This window comes from Parasteatoda tepidariorum, chromosome 10 (assembly GCF_043381705.1).
Source record: "Parasteatoda tepidariorum isolate YZ-2023 chromosome 10, CAS_Ptep_4.0, whole genome shotgun sequence".
NCBI lineage: Eukaryota > Metazoa > Arthropoda > Arachnida > Araneae > Theridiidae > Parasteatoda > Parasteatoda tepidariorum.
In genome coordinates, this window is record NC_092213.1 from 51646003 (window position 1) to 51661747 (window position 15745).

At 27.4% G+C, this 15745-nt stretch overlaps 1 protein-coding gene across 6 annotated transcripts in view; it reads left to right on the forward strand.

Annotated features, from left to right (window-relative positions):
• The window catches only part of LOC107451128 (protein kinase, cAMP-dependent, regulatory subunit type 1), a 136862-nt gene that overhangs the window by 99158 nt on the left and 21959 nt on the right, over positions 1-15745 (forward strand). For 4 of the 6 annotated variants that reach the window (XM_016067126.3, XM_016067124.4, XM_016067129.3 and 1 more), the window contains exons 2-5: positions 7624-7797; positions 8754-8845; positions 13564-13672; positions 14614-14712. In XM_016067126.3, the coding sequence (XP_015922612.1) occupies positions 7624-7797; positions 8754-8845; positions 13564-13672; positions 14614-14712 (474 nt within the window). Of the gene's footprint in view, positions 1-3701; positions 4161-7623; positions 7798-8753; positions 8846-13563; positions 13673-14613; positions 14713-15745 lie in introns of those variants that run through there. The other 2 variants (XM_016067127.4, XM_016067123.2) reach the window with 2 other exon arrangements.

The window sequence follows — 15745 nt, forward strand, 5'->3', positions numbered from 1 at the left end:
ATAAATATCTATTTTTTAATTATTTAGGATTAATTTTTGTATATTTTATTCACAATTTGATTAAAATACCATTTGATGTATCAAAAGTTCGGTTGAAATTTGACCATTTTTACAGTTATTTATTTTCTTTCTTTGAAAGGGAAATATACTTCTGAATGTAATGTTTATCTCACATCAGTTTTGATATTTTTATTATTTTCTTCAATTATTAATTCTCGAATTTGTGAATTAGGATTGAAACTATTTAAGATTATATAAATTATAGCTATCTATCCTATTTGTGAATTGATTCCATAGTAGTGTATAACATACGTAGTGACGTGTATTAAGTAGTCCGTCACGAAAATAAATTGTTCTAATATGCATTATTTTCACATGGGGATTTTCCGAAATTAAAGCGCCTTTTTAAACTCAAAAACTATATTAAGTAATGAAGAGGACAAAGTAAAGATACGATGAATGAATGCGCAAACGCAAGTTTTGGCATTATCTTCCAGTTTTATGACATTTAATATATGATTTAAATAAAATAATATTTTTATTAATAATTTTTTAACTTAATTACCTCACAATATGGCTCAACTGAAACAGCAATATGATTCAAATATACATCTTATTAAGCTTGCACACAAATTTACAATGAACTTTGGCTCGGTGGTACCGATATTATGATACAACAAATTTTTCTTAAAAGTTTAATGGAAGACGATCTATGTGTAATAACTAAAATAACGAAAGTAATAAAATTAAATGAAAGTAAATTTATAATAAGAAAACTTTTACCAGTTGCAATAAGAAAATATGACTAACTTAAAATTTCTTTCATGATAGTATTAATTAAAACAGAAATATTACTCATTTTTCTTTTTCTTCTTATCATGGTACGAAAACAATCCAATTTATTTTTTGAAATATTTAGACTCCAAAGATTTTGTTTTTAAATAAATAAATGGAAAATACTTTAGTTTTTTTATATATATAATTCACCGTCATCTTTTGAAATGACAGACGAATCCAACTCATAAGTTCCTTTTTAAACTTTCGTGAAATAAACTTAATTATATAAAGTTTCTCAAAGGAAACATAACTCTAATTTCCGTTTCTGGTTAAATTTTTACTTTTTTTAAGCAACTTTTTTTTATTTAGTGACTTTAAATTTCGCAATCCAACGAAATAAATGTTATAGGGTCATAGTAAGTTCAGTTTATGAAAAAAATCAAACATGCTTTTAAGTCAGAAGCTTGAAGTAGCAAGTGATGTAAAATTTGATCATCCAGTTTAAAGATTTCTTTTCTTTTTTTTTATGGTAATTCATATTTTCTTTTCTTTTATTGCAAAAATCAAGGTGTCTGATTCAAAATATACTGAGGAAATAGGTACAATAAAAAATTTATAAACTGAAGATAATTTTTGAAGGAAAAAAAAAGAAAAGAAGATATTTTAATTAAAAAATTTATTTTTGAGGAAACTGAAAATGCGTTTATGAATTTATTATTTTAAGTCAAATATGAGAGCTTGACTAGTTTGAAAAATTTTCACTCTAAAAGAATTTTTATTAATGACTTTAAAAACAACAAAAAACTGTAAAGGCTTTACAGTTTTGTTCCATAGGTTAAAAAAAATAAAAATAAATGAATAAATAAAAAAAATCTAAAAAGTTATTCCGATATCTTCTCTTGTGTTATTTTAAAAGCAAAAAATAATGACAACAAGGCTTTAAAGATTTTAAAATTTAGTTTTTTATAATATAATGGAGGAAAACAAAAAAAAAAAGCTATTGCAATATCATTTTATGCAGCATTGCAATAATTCTGTGATAAAATGTATTAATCGAGTTTTGTCTTTTAATTAATAAAAAATTAAAAACTCTGGAGAAAAAAATCCTACATACAAAGCATAAACTACGTTAGACATCAATACTATATATGATGTAACACTTTAAATCAAATCGGTTTAAAATTTAAGAAGTTGTATGCAACGAACAAGAAAAAAGTCCAAAATCGTTCCGAAAATCTTTTTCATACTTTTATTATTAAATTCCAACCAAACATTTAATCAAATTTATAAAACCTCTTAAATGATTTTGAAGGTAAAAATAATCTCAGTATGTATTTAAAGAATTTAAAATTCGCTGGAAAAAAAAAGTTTTAATTTTAAGCAGCGTTTAAATGGCATTAACTGTTAAATAAAAATCTGATAGTGAGAGATTATTATTAAGTACTTCATTTGAATGAAAATTAAAGTACGTGTGTAGATTTTATAAGTTTGATTTTATATTAACTATGTTTATATTCTCATCACTTACTTCCACCTTAGCTACATATTCTCATGCACATAACATAACTCCATTTTTCATGAATACGATTAAATAATGTACATTATTTTTTTTAAAATTCTTCCAAAATATAAACATAGAGAGATAACAAAGCGTTAGAGGTGTTAATCTTTGCTATTTGGTAAATATTATATGAATATGAAAAGCTATAACTGAATCAAGAGATTTGGCATTTAAGTTTAAAATAATTCAAATTAAGATAATTGTGTTGTAAACGGCTCATGTAAGAAGAAAAATAAAAAAAGTTTTAGTCGAAACACTAATGAAGTAGGGGGGAGAAAAAACAGAAAAACTCGCTTGATTGACTGGTGAAACTTGGAGATGTTTCTAATAAACAACCTCCTCTCTTTCCCCCCCCCCCGGCAATCAAACAGGTTTTGATTACTTTAGTCCTACCAAAGATGGGTGGTCATATTGTTATTTTTTAATCAAATCTATTTAGAAAATAGGAAAAAAATTTATAGATAAAACACTAACTTGGAAAAACCGCTTCAAATGATATACGAAAACTTATCTTCCCCTCTTACCTACATCTTCACCTATACTTTAATGCAAAAATCCCCAAAATTTAATTACTTATAAATTCCAAATTTATACCTTTACTTAAAAGGTTATGTGTGTAGACTGTCGTATTACGTAAAAACTGCAAAATTATTTTATGATATTCCTTACAGAAAATGTGACATGCATGCGTGATTTTTCTATGATATAACGCTGGAATAAAAATTCTTAAAAATAAATTTACGAGGACTTATTTTTTATCAATTTATTTTCCATAATATAATATTGGTATAAAAATCCTTAAAAAATTGTTCCGAAAATTTCAACAAACTTCTTCTTTATCAAATTATCAGATTCTAAAGTTCAAACATAAAACTGTTATTTTTGCATGATGACTAAAAGATTATTTTTAGAAAGCTTTTATAATAGGAGGGATATTTTTATAACTGTGTGAGCTATATTGTATTATGAAAAATGTTAAAATGCCAATAAACGAGATCAAGCTTTCAAATTAAGAACAAATTGACCCTTTTTGTTAGTTTGATTGTGATTTTGAACAAAAGTTACTCAGATGAGATGGTATTGTGTGTATTGAAACTTCAATGTTTGAAACCATTTATTTTCGGAAGTCTGTTTCAATTACTCTTTCTCCAAATTCTATTTGGGAACACCATACGCAGTACTTTTGGTTGTCAGGCTGTCACAAAAACAATTCATCTCCTGATATTTCCAATAAAAGATAGAATTCTCGTGCAATCTGATGAAATGAAAGTTAGAAGAGAAAATTACAGAGATTAAACCCCCTCTGTTCCAAAAATATGTTACAACTGCTGTTTGGATGGCTTCCAAAATATAAAATTCACAAAAATATCCTCCGAGGTTAGCAACGAAAATAGCCTATTCGCATTTGGGGTTTGCTGTGTGAGTGAACAGTCTTGATTGCTGGTTAAAAGTGGAGAAGTCCAGAAACCGATCCGGAAAAATAAAGAGAAAAGGAAGGAAAAAGCCTGTATGAAGTCCCCTTTTCCTGGAGATTGAGAACGGGAAAGAGAACGAACGGGAAAATAACAGAGCGCCTGACGTCATCTGTGAGTTCACAATTCCGGTCGAAGCAGTCGGTCAATCAGATCTTATGGTAAGCAAAACATAAAAGATGGCGTCTTTTAACGTTGGTGATGAAGAGCAGAGCTTGCGAGAATGCGAGGCTTATGTACAGCGACACAATATTCAAAAATTATTAAAAGATTGCATAGTTCAGTTATGTGTCCGTAGGCCCGAAAATCCTGTCTCTTTTCTAAGAGAATATTTTCAGAAACTTGAAAGGGTAAGATATGAAATATGTGCTCCCCCGTAAAAGTAGGCTTAGGTAAAACTTGACAAAAAATCTCATTTTTTTCGGATTTTAAAAGCATTTCACTTTAATTCTGTCAATATAAAGTGAAATTCTATACTTTTTTATATCAGGTAATATCAATTTCGGTTTGAAATGCGAAATTTTTAATGAATGCAAATTCATTGAATCGGTAGGTGTAGAAGGTATGAGTGACGTTCCTTTTAAATTGGAATGTAAACAAACATAACTTGCCGCACTTAACCGTTTGAGGATCATATTTAACTTGTCAAGTCTTTCTATTTATAAATTGATGTAAATAATATCATTTAATGATTAAGCTTATTTTTAATCGAAACATATTTGTTTTATTTTCTTTTGATGTGTGCGTGTGTTTTCATGTATGAAGTCTTTCAAAACAGTGAAGTTAATAAACAAGTTTAATTCGAAGATTTTTTCATGTCATTTATGGAAATGTTTTAAAAATGATCAATATAAATGATATTTATTTGTAAATCTAATCAAAATATAACTATTTTATTTTCATTTGATTGTATTCACATATACTCTGCCTTTTTAGAGTCTTAAAATTAGTAAAAAGGATAAATAAGTTAAAATCATAAATTTGCTGTGCATTTTATATATTCGTATACAACTCAGAATATAAATTAAATTTCGTAGTTATTATTGGATTGCTATAATTCAAACAAGTGTTAAATCTCTAAAGTACAACTTAAATTATTCTTAAATATGCCAAATCTTTTATGTTTATAAATTGATGCAAGTAAGATAATTGAATGTTAAAAAATAAGCTTGTTGTAAATTGTAATATTTTTTGCTCTTGATTATTAATTTCATTGTTTTGAAGGTGTATTGTGAATTTTCATTAATGTAGATTGCCTGGAACTTAGAACTTGGATAAGATTGTCTACAAAGAAATTAGTGTGAACAATCTTCCTCATAAGTTCTGAACTACTAAAAAGGGATACCATTAGATATTGGTTATTGTTTCCAAATTTTTGGATCTTTTTTTTTTTTTGAATAAAAGTGGTCTTTATTTAAAATAATGTCTTTTAAGATATCCATATAAAGTAAATATTTTACGATTAGGAAAAAAATGTTATTAGTAATTTATTCAGTAATAAAAATTTAACAAAGAATTAAAATGAAAAGTTACTGTATGTCTAAACACATCTTCAGCTCAAAAATGATTTTTATTTTCTCAATGTTAATAATACATAAGAAATATAAAAAAAAATTCTTCATAAGCTCAGATTAATGACTTACTAGTTTTTATTTTATTTTTTTTACTGGTGAATTACACATCCCGAGAACGAGTCGTTAATTTTTTTCATTCCATACAATTTTCAAAGTATTTCACACGTTATTACGCAAATACAATTTTTTAAAAAAAAATTTTTTTTTTGGCTATGTTTCATAGATATTTTCTAGATAACATTTATTATATATTTAATTAAAAATATTCAAAATGTACCCGTTCTAATGACACTTTGCATTTACATAATTTCTTTATTTTTATTTCCCGTCACACTTATTTTTATTTCTTTTTCAAGTTAGTTCTTACTTCCTTTGATTCTCTAAGCTCATTATTTTTCCCTATTTCTTCTTGTGTTTGTGTTAAATTTCCTTTATTGATATTAAAAGTTAGTATCTTAGCTGGAAATTTGTTGGAAATTACTATCATGTTGAAAAATACTGTAATTCTATTGATGTTTGATTTATCATTGATTCTATTGATTTATCATTGTCAAAAATTGTAAAATTTTAGTAAGCGGGAAAATTTTTCATGATCCAGCATCTTGTATTATTGTGACTGTGTGGGCATTTGCTGTGAAATAAATGACTAGCTTCTCGTTGTTATATTCGGCTATTTAAGTTAAATGGGTCATGCATGTGCCTTTTTGCGATAACTGAGTTAAAGTAATAAATTAAAAAATGAAATTCAGTAAAAGTTTTGGTGAAATAAAATTTTCAACTGTAATTCCTGTAATTTAATAAATAAAAAAAACTAAGAAACAAACACTAGAATTGTTACCGTTACAAACATTGAATGGATATCAAAACCATAATGTTTCTTATGAATTGAAACACTAAAAAGCCACCTGTCATTTGATTTCTGCAAGGATGAAATAAATTTTTTTCCCTCTTTATAAAATATATTAGAATATTTTGAGGGAGTCAAGAATTTTTCTAGTCACTTAGGTGACTTTGCACCTGGCTTAAGTGACTTTGTTTGTTTATTAATGATGTTGTCCCATATTTTCAAAACAATTCTTAGTATCTACAATTTATGATAAAAGTTTATTTTTGTGACCTGGTTGTGTAATGTGAACTGAAAAGAGAACTAAACCCGACGATACGAGAGCCTTGTCTAAATACTCGACAAAGCCCTCACTTAACAAGATGCCTTGGTCGTAGATGGGTGTTAGGTCAAAGTTTTCTGTAAACAAACAACAGGACTCGCTATATTCTTGAACCCAACATAAAAATTCTTAATTTTACAGGAAAGAAAAAAAAACATAACCAATAAGTACCTTTTCTTCTTTTGCCGTGTGAAATATGAATTTCATAATGTTCAACAAATAGATATGCTCAATCAATGATGCATTTAGGATTTACTTATCAATGTGGAACATATTGATGCTTTTATATTTATTATAATGTAATTATGCATGCAAATAAAAATTTCATTAAATATTTACTTTTTTTGACCCTTTTGGCCATTCTGTCTTGACTTTTAATGATTTCAAAAATCGTAGTAATGCTTGGTATAAAGTCTAAATCAAGCTGAATTAAAATCTTTGTCAAATTGAAAATATTAAAGAAAAAAATTTGGAAAATAAATAGTTCCTTAAAAGTCAATATGTTATCGATTGTCTGTGTGTGTGTGAATTATCAAGTTCATGTATTTTTTAAATAAATAAAAAAATAAATTTAATAACGAAATTTTAACCTACTTAAATAAAATACAGTAGAGAACCGATTATCCGGAATGATCGGGACTATTGCTATTCCGGATAACTGATTTTTCCGGTTTTCTGAATCGCTACAGAAAGCTGTTTTTTTAGTGTTAAACCCAACTAAAAAAAATAAATATTTGGAAATAATCTTAAAAATAAGAAAAAACGATAAGGTAATACACTAATGATTATTTCTGAAATGATGGTAAGGTAAACATCTTTCAAAAAAGAAAGAAAAATCCTAAAATCCTATGAGGAAAAAAAAATTTTTTTTTTTTTAATTGCGGGAAAATTTATTGAATTTCGTTCCGGTTTTTTGGTTTTCCGGTTTTCTGATTTCCGGATAACGGGTTCTGTACTGTAAATATAACTTTTTTAAAAGCTTTGTTATCTTTAGCGTTCAAATTTGTTGTTCATTTTTCTTGAAAAGTCATGTCATTAATTAATGAGTTATTGGTAATAAATTTTATTTTCAGGAGGCTGCTGCAGCTGCTAAACAGCAAAAAAATTTAAATGCTACTAGTCCCTGTGATGAACATGAAGATGACATCTGTGCTACTCCAAATATGGCACCTACACAACGTATCCGGCGTGGAGCTGTCAGTGCTGAGACATATTCAGAAGAAGATGCAACAACTTACGTTAAAAAGGTATATGCCTGCTGAAACTATTATTTTACTTTTTTCTGAAATATGTACACACACATTGTCTTATGGCATCTTCTTTAAAAATGTATAATTACTCTAATATTATCAACAAATCTTAAACAGGCTTTATGAAAATAAATTAAAAGTCGCAGTTTATTTAAAAAAGAAATGATTTTGTTAGTAATTTGTAGGTGATAGTTTCTCTTAATTCTTTTTTCTATGCATTCCTTGTTGTGAAAGACCCTATATTTAACGACCCTATTTTTACTTATTATAGTTAGATCCAAAGCTGCAAAAAAGAATATTTTATACAATGTGAAATATAACATGAATAATTCTATGTGGTAGTTTGTTTTTTACTAGTTTGAATTACTTAATTGAGTTGGGACCTTAAATATTGATTTCTATTATTTGTAATAATTATGAACTAGGTAAAATAAAATAAAAATGTTTTTTGACAATGACTACAAAAAAAATGAGGGTGATACTACAACTCTTTTACTGTATTTGATTCTATTAGTGCTTCATCAAACATTTTCATTTTAATATCACCCTTCTGTATATAAACATAAATTTTATGACCTCTTTTCTTTAAAATTGTATCCCACCTAATCACTTTCTCATTTTATTGTTAATTATCAAGGGTCTGTCCAAGCCGAATTTACTACCGTTTAGCGGTACCTTCACAAATTCAACTTTAGGAAAAACAATCGTTTCAAAAAATACTTTTTCTTAAAATTTTATTTTCCAGTCTCGTAAGAAACGATAAATCCATATTTTTACTATATTTTGTGTTGATTTTTTCATATTGTTCAAATTGTGTTTAAATTTTCACAAAATAGGTCTTTCTCAGAAAAACCTAGACAGACTCCTGATTATGTTGTGTTTAAATTTATATAAAGATGAACTTGCATTTATTTTTTTTATTTACATGCATTTGTGTTTTATTTCCTTCTTAGGTTGTCCCAAAGGACTATAAAACGATGACAGCTCTTTCAAAAGCTATTGAAAAAAATGTCTTATTTGCTCATTTAGATGATTCAGAAAGAAGGTAAACTCATTTTAAGTTTCATTTTCTTCCTGCTATTGCATATTTTGTAACAAGGCAATAATTATAAATTTTACTTGTTAATATTGATATTTCTTCATATTTTTGTTATAATGATGTTGTTAAAATGATATTGATGTAAATGTGTTTAAAACCATTTGTTCCCCGTATTCTGCCTAAATACTTGGTATGAAAAAGATTTCTAGAATCTTTCAAATACGTTAGAATTTATTTAATTATGTTAAACTATGAGTTTTATTTATTTTAAATTATTTGAACTACATCCATTCCATAAATTAAATAAACATGTAAACTGCAATAATTATCTATAAAAAAGGAGTGCTTAATGTTGCTCAATTTAGGAAAATAAGATTATCGGCTTTTAAATTTGATCTCATAGTTTTGCTTTACTTTTTGGGTGAATTCCGGGAGGAAACAACACTTAAATTTTTAAAATTGACATTTGGTCACTTGCCATACATCATTTTCTTCAGAAATATCTGAATTTCTTTAATTTTAGCATATTTTTTCCTAATTATTTTTCAGAAAATCAGGGGCAAAGTCACTTCTCTCTTTATAATTTTACAATGCTGAAAATCTCTATTTTGTTACTGTCATTTGAATAAATTTATTTCCCTCATACAATGTATTGGTTTACTTTTCTTTTAAATGTCTAATTAAACTTTCAAGTAATTTTTAAAAAAAATTTAACCATGAAACAGGCTTATAATTTAGAGACAAAAGGATTGCCCTTCCGTTACGAAAATACTACATCTCAACTTCTTACTTAGAAAGTATTAGGTTTAGAATTTTTTATTTTTTTTTTTACATACAAAGCAGAAGTATTTTTCGAATAAATAAGAAAGATTAAATTTTATTGGGTTTTTATTTTAGTCGTTTTTTAATGTAAATGAAAGGACAGAAAATATGGTATCAGAAAGAGACAAAACATGGTAACAGAAGGACATTTATCTATAAACTGATTTAGATTTGAACTTTTAGAATTTTTCTAGTGAAACAAAAAAATTTTGAGACAGTATTCAAATTAAAACTGTATGTTCAGAAATTACTAAGTTTGTGAAAATCATTCTGATACAAAATAACTAGATGTTCATTAGAAAAATTTAACATGCTTAAGATGGGAACAATGGGTCACAGAAAATCAAAAATCTGAAACGAAAAAAAGAAGGATATAAAGATTCAATTAAGGAATGCTTTCATCCTATTAAAGGCACACTTACATCAAAAGGCAACATAAATACTTTGAAGAAAGTAAAGAAAAATCTTTGGTTATACAGGTAGAAAATTTTGCTCATTGGCATCATCATCAAGTGACGATTTTCACCAGTTACATTTGTCGGGACAAGAGAGAAGAAAAGAGGGCTGAATATGCGTTTAAATGATGAAATAGATCTCGGAAATGTAGCTGTTTTTGCCTTCCTTGATGCTTTAATTGGTGACTTGTCGTTTGCATTTCTTCAATTAGAAAACATCATTTTTTAGTGATAAGGCCGCAAGCCAATTTTCACAAAAATACCTGTTCACTAATTTAACATTCATCTTAGAACAATATGGTTTAATGTCAACTTAGAACTTTTTGCCGCAAGCTATAGGAAAGGAATGGCATTGGTAGAATTATAAAATGTATAGTGTGAGAAATCACCTTGGCTGAAAGGTTGGTCACAACTGCAGAAGAATTTGCGAACATAGCAGCAGAAAATACCCACAATATCAAAGTGGCATTTATTTCAAAAGTAGAGATAAATAAAGCCAACTAAGATCTTACAGAAAGATGGAATAATACCCAATCTCTTTCTTACACACACAACACTCACTATTTGAAATCTGTAAGAAATTCTGTTTTTAAATATAGTGAAAAAAATCTTCTTCTAATCAGAAGAGATTTCACTTTAAAGAAAACAGGCAAATTATTGTGATGTTACACGCAGGGTTGGCAAGTTTTTGACGCATGACGGTTTTTACCGGTTTATACCATGGTTTTTACCGTCATGTCAAAAACCCATAGTTTTGGTAAAACTGTATTTTTATTTGAGTTTAACTGCTTATAATTTAAAATTAATTCATTTTTGGGCAATAAAATTAGAAAAAAAGTTGTTAAAAGATATTTAAGATATTATGTAACACATTCTTATAGATTAATATAACAGATTCTTGCATTTTCCCAACATGATTATATCAAAACATACTATTTGAAGTAAAATATTAGGATACTAAACAAAATTTTCAACATTTCCAAGCATCATTTTGTTTGGCATATTACATTACTGAAGAATGTCAAGTCATTCTTGACTTAGAGTTTGTTAGTAGTTGCAAGTTTTGAAAGTTTTGTTCAGCTTATTTCTAATATTTAAGAAGTGCCAAATTTTAAATTCTTCTTTTTAGTTCTTGAATTTATTAATAGTTACAAGCTTTTTTGTTTGTTTGTTTATTTCTAACAATTAATAAATGCAAAATTTTGAATCCTTTGCAAATCAAGCTATAATGATAAAAGTATCACTATTTTCAATAAGTATATAACAATATTTCTATATGAATGTATATCCTTCTATAAGAATACTTGTATATAGTTGCAAAATCAATAGAATCATTTACAACATTCATTTATAAAGGCAATTATGTGAAAATAATATATTGTCCGCTAAATGCCATAAATGAAAGAAAACAGTAGGTTTTTGACGGTTTTTACCGGTAAAAACACGGTTTTTACCACTGTCATGTCAAAAACCAGTTTTTGACGGCAAAAACCCAACCCTGGTTACACGTGAAGGTATAGAAGAATCAAATACGCCAAGTTATGAGAATATGCCGAAGGATGTATTAATTATAGGTAGAAGGGAAAAGAAACAGATAAAAAAATAACTATGTTGGGCAAATACTTCATATAGAAATATTCTGTTTGAGAGAGCATGGTAATGAAGGAAGGATATTAAGTTTCCAGAGAAAGAAGATAAATGCTGGAGACTCTGATCAAATTATGCAGAAATGAGAGAATCCTGAAACTACAGCAGATGATCCTTTATCATTTTATATTTTTCTGTCCTTACATTACTGTCCTTCCGTTACAACATTACAAGTTAATTAACAAGTACCTTTTTCTATGGTTAATTTAATTATTTTTCAGACATCAGGTCAAATTGTAATAATCAAACCCTTCTCTACATATTCTTATTTTTCCTTCGATAGCTTAGCTAAATTTTTATGAGAAATATGATGATGTGATGATCATGTTGAAAAAATGTCCTATTGTTACCATTTTTTAAATTTGAATTTTAAAAGAAGATATGAACTAAAAATTCCTAGGTTTGACATTTTTAGTAATTAGCTATGAAGAATATAAAAGTCTAAATATTAATCATTAAAAATAAGTGTATCAATTTTGATTTCGGTCAAAAATACATTGATTTTGTTGTATAAACTGTCATTCCGTTACCACTGGAATTCACCTTTAATGACATTGAACAGCAAAAATAAGTTCGAAAAATGACAAAAAAAAAACACTGTGTAAGGTGCTCCTAGTAGATTTAAATAAAAGAAAAAATTTCTATCCTACACTAGTTTAAAGTTATTTAGATATAAGCATTATAAACTTTATATAGTCTTTGCTCTTTTAAAATCCTTTCATTATTATGACAAATAAATCAAACCCTGTTAGCTTTCTTTAGTTGTATTATTACTTTAATTTTCAATATGACATCCATACTAACACTTCATTTATAGTGACAAATTCAAATTAGTTTTATTTTTTGCATTCCATTAATAATCGCACTTTAAAACATTTTTGTGTCTTTAAAAGTAAGTACATTTTCTATTATAATTAGTCATTCCTTTATTTAACATTTTTTTTGTATATGTAAATTAAAGCATCTTAATCTTCCCTCAAATGAAGAAAAACTAAACATGAATTCTTTTCAATCTCAAGAACAATATAATAAATTATCAATCATGTTTTTCTTTTTTAAAAAAATTTCTCTCCTTTTGTGAAATTTTAGTTCATGTGGTATTCGTATTTTTCTTAATTTTTTCCTAATCGGATATTGTTTTATCATGTATTTGCTGTATTATATTACTTTTGATAATGTTTTAACATAAAAAATGTCTGTTATCAAATATTCTATCACTTTCCTAATTCTTTTCAAAGTATCAGTAAGGTGATATTTTCGAAATTAGCACAGTGTTTAATATTCTAATAATTAATAAATATCCACTATTTTCGACATTGTCACAATGAAGCACCCTCATGTAGGAAAATAATGTATGTCCATAAATCTATTGTAAAGTTAAGTTAAGATGCAAATACAAATATTTTAGCTATCAATCTAATCAAAAAAAATTTGTTTCATATGATCCTTCTTTCTCTTTATTTTCTACCTAAATGTTTAGTTTTGATATGCCTAAATTATAAGAATTTTTGATGATCAATATCTTAATCAGGATGAGAAAGAATAAAAATTTTTGGTTATGAAGAACTCGTGTATCTAATTTTTTATAATTACTTAAACAAGTAGTTTTCCATTTTGATGTATTCCTTACCAAAGTACTCAAAGGTATAATTTTTAAGCTTTTATCAGATCTAATTTTTGTTTGAGATTTTATTTATAAAAATAGTTAGTAATTAAAACATTAATAATTGAGTTTGTATAAAAACTATGTTAGAATAATTGTAATGCCTGACTTATGTTTTTTTTTTTTTAAATTTTCAGTGACATTTTCGATGCGATGTTTCCAGTTGTACATTCAGCTAATGAACTGATTATTATGCAAGGAGATCAGGGTGATAATTTCTATGTCATAGATCAAGGCGAAGTTGATGTATGTTTATAATTTAAAGCTTTTATCTTTTGAAATATATATTACCATATATTTCCGAATATAGCCGAGAATTTCAAAAGCTAAAGGGGGTTGGCTTATAATTAGATCCACTAATTTTGAAAAATTCCAGGGAGACATCGCTAACAGAAATACATTTACAAATTCGGAAGTTCCATGCTTCCTTTTCCTATTGTACTACCATTATTACTAGAAAGAGGGCACGTTTTTATTTTCAAGTGTAGCTTGCCTTACCTTTTTTTTTTTAAACATTATTTTATATACGGGTTTTGAATTTTGAGTGAATTTCAAATTAAAGGACATACTCTTTGGCTTATACGATGGGCTTATGTTTGGAAATATACAATTTTATTCTAAGATTTTTTAATTTTTGTTACTTTTTACTATCTTGTGTTTCTTTTATGTTGCATGTTTTGCTGTCAACTTATTCTGTTTGTTAATCTTAAGATAAATAAACTAAAGCTTATATCCTTACTAATAAAAATTTAACTTATGTGAATTAAATGTTTAATTTTACCTCAAACAAATTTATAATTGCAGCTAAAAAATTAATGGTAGCTGAAAGCTGGCTTTAGCAACTAATAAATAAAGAATTTTTTCAAGTGGACCTGCTTAAAATGTAAAACACTAAAAAAATAATTTTGTGCAGACAAGCCTTCATTGTATCGTATTGATAGTTATTTATTCTAATCCACTTTAAACAGTAACTGAAATTAACATACACTTTTAATGTTATCGATAACATTACGTAATTTATCCATTGAATGGTAACTAATTTTGTTAGAAATATAGATTGTTTAATTCTTGATGTTCTTTATTTGTTTTACTCTCTGGTTGTAAGATTTTATTGAATATTTATCTTATCGCCATTGGTGACTTATAGAATCAGTGTTTTAATTGAATTGATTTCTTTAATTTTGCAGATATTTGTAAATAATGTGCTGGTTACCACTATTGGGGAAGGTGGAAGCTTTGGTGAGCTTGCTTTAATTTATGGAACACCCAGGGCTGCTACTGTTAAGGTAATACATTTATGCTTTTATATGTGTGATGAAATTAGATTTTTTAAATTTGCTCTAATAATATTGCACTTATGTTTATAATGTCGTTGCCGAGTGGAATGGAGAGTAGAAAAAGTTCTTTCTGCAGTTGCTGTGGTGATTGGCAATGTAGTCAATATTGATAACAAGCAATAAATGTTTGGGAAAAAGATACTGTCACATTCTTCCATTGCTGAAAGTGCCGTATCTGGTCTACTAAGGGGTTCACGCAGGTTTCACTTTGATGCCCATACTTCCATTTCTCCCATGAGGTTTTCGATGTCAATGAAATCTGCGTAGATTCAGAAATTGCATAAATTAATATGCTAAAAAAAAAAATTGATTTGGGGGGGGGGAGTCTAAACCGAAGGAAAGATGAGCCACAAGGTCAAGTGAAGATGACGCACTAGCGAAGGTGATGTACTGGGAAAAAGTTTGATTCGACAGTTTTTTTTCTTCTTTTTACTGAGAGGCTCAAAGAAAGACTAATAAGTTTGAATCCCAAAATTTCGGGGGGGGGGTTGTCCCGACACCCCCCCTCCCCGAAATTTTGGGATTCAAACTTATTAGTCTTTCTTTGAGCCTCTCAGTAAAAAGAAGAAAAAAAACTGTCGAATCAAACTGGCTACGCACCTGGAAGTACAATATTATAAAAGTAATTAGTGATATGAAAAGAATGATGAATACTATGTTGTTTACTATATTTAATCAGATAAATATTAAATAAGAAATAATCCTCTTTTTTTAAAGGAATTGTTATACTTAAAAATTGGCAATCTGATTGTTCAGCAATAAAATTTTTATAGTAGTAACTTTTATCTTTTCATATGTATTCTAAATAAATATAGCAAATAATGTCTTTAAGTTATGACAGCTTAAATATGTTTGACTGAGGGCTTAGGTCAAATCAATATGGCAGATTTAGTAAGGGGAGGTTTCATCCATGATACGTTAACTGACTCCTTATTCTAACCTCTATAGCAGTGTTTCCCAACGTGGGGCCCACGCCCCACTG